General features: G+C 63.0%; 1 protein-coding gene across 1 annotated transcript; it reads left to right on the forward strand.

Moving 5' to 3' along the window:
- Positions 1-6: 6 nt before the first annotated feature.
- LOC114578735 (eukaryotic translation initiation factor 3 subunit D-like) lies at positions 7-321 on the forward strand (the record flags this gene model as incomplete). The annotated part of the gene is made up of 1 exon (XM_028692164.1): positions 7-321. A coding segment is annotated over exon 1 (298 nt), but the record flags the coding sequence as incomplete, so codon positions are not given.
- Positions 322-324: the final 3 nt, after the last annotated feature.

Below are 324 nucleotides of genomic sequence, written 5' to 3' on the forward strand. Positions count from 1 at the left end.
CTCTCCGCTTTCTCATTGATTCCATGGGCTTCGACCTAGGCAACGTCCCCTACAATCCCGATGGCTGGGGTCCGCCGGACACCCCAGCGGTGCCCTACCTTCCCCGCCGGGACGGCGCTTCCACCGCCCCCCATGTCCCATTCGCACCATTCTCTCGCTCCGACAAGCTTGGCCGCATCGCCGATTGGACTCGCAACACCAACTTCTTAAATCCCTCCGCCCGCTCCGGAAATAGCCGCGACGCCGTCTTCGATTTTGCCCTGGATGACTCCGCCGCTCTGGCCGCAGCCGCCGACAATGACTCCTCCTTCCGTCTGGTTGATG

The sequence above is a fragment of the Dendrobium catenatum genome, unplaced genomic scaffold (genome assembly GCF_001605985.2).
Source record: "Dendrobium catenatum unplaced genomic scaffold, ASM160598v2 original_scaffold_136617, whole genome shotgun sequence".
Taxonomy (NCBI): Eukaryota; Viridiplantae; Streptophyta; class Magnoliopsida; order Asparagales; family Orchidaceae; genus Dendrobium; species Dendrobium catenatum.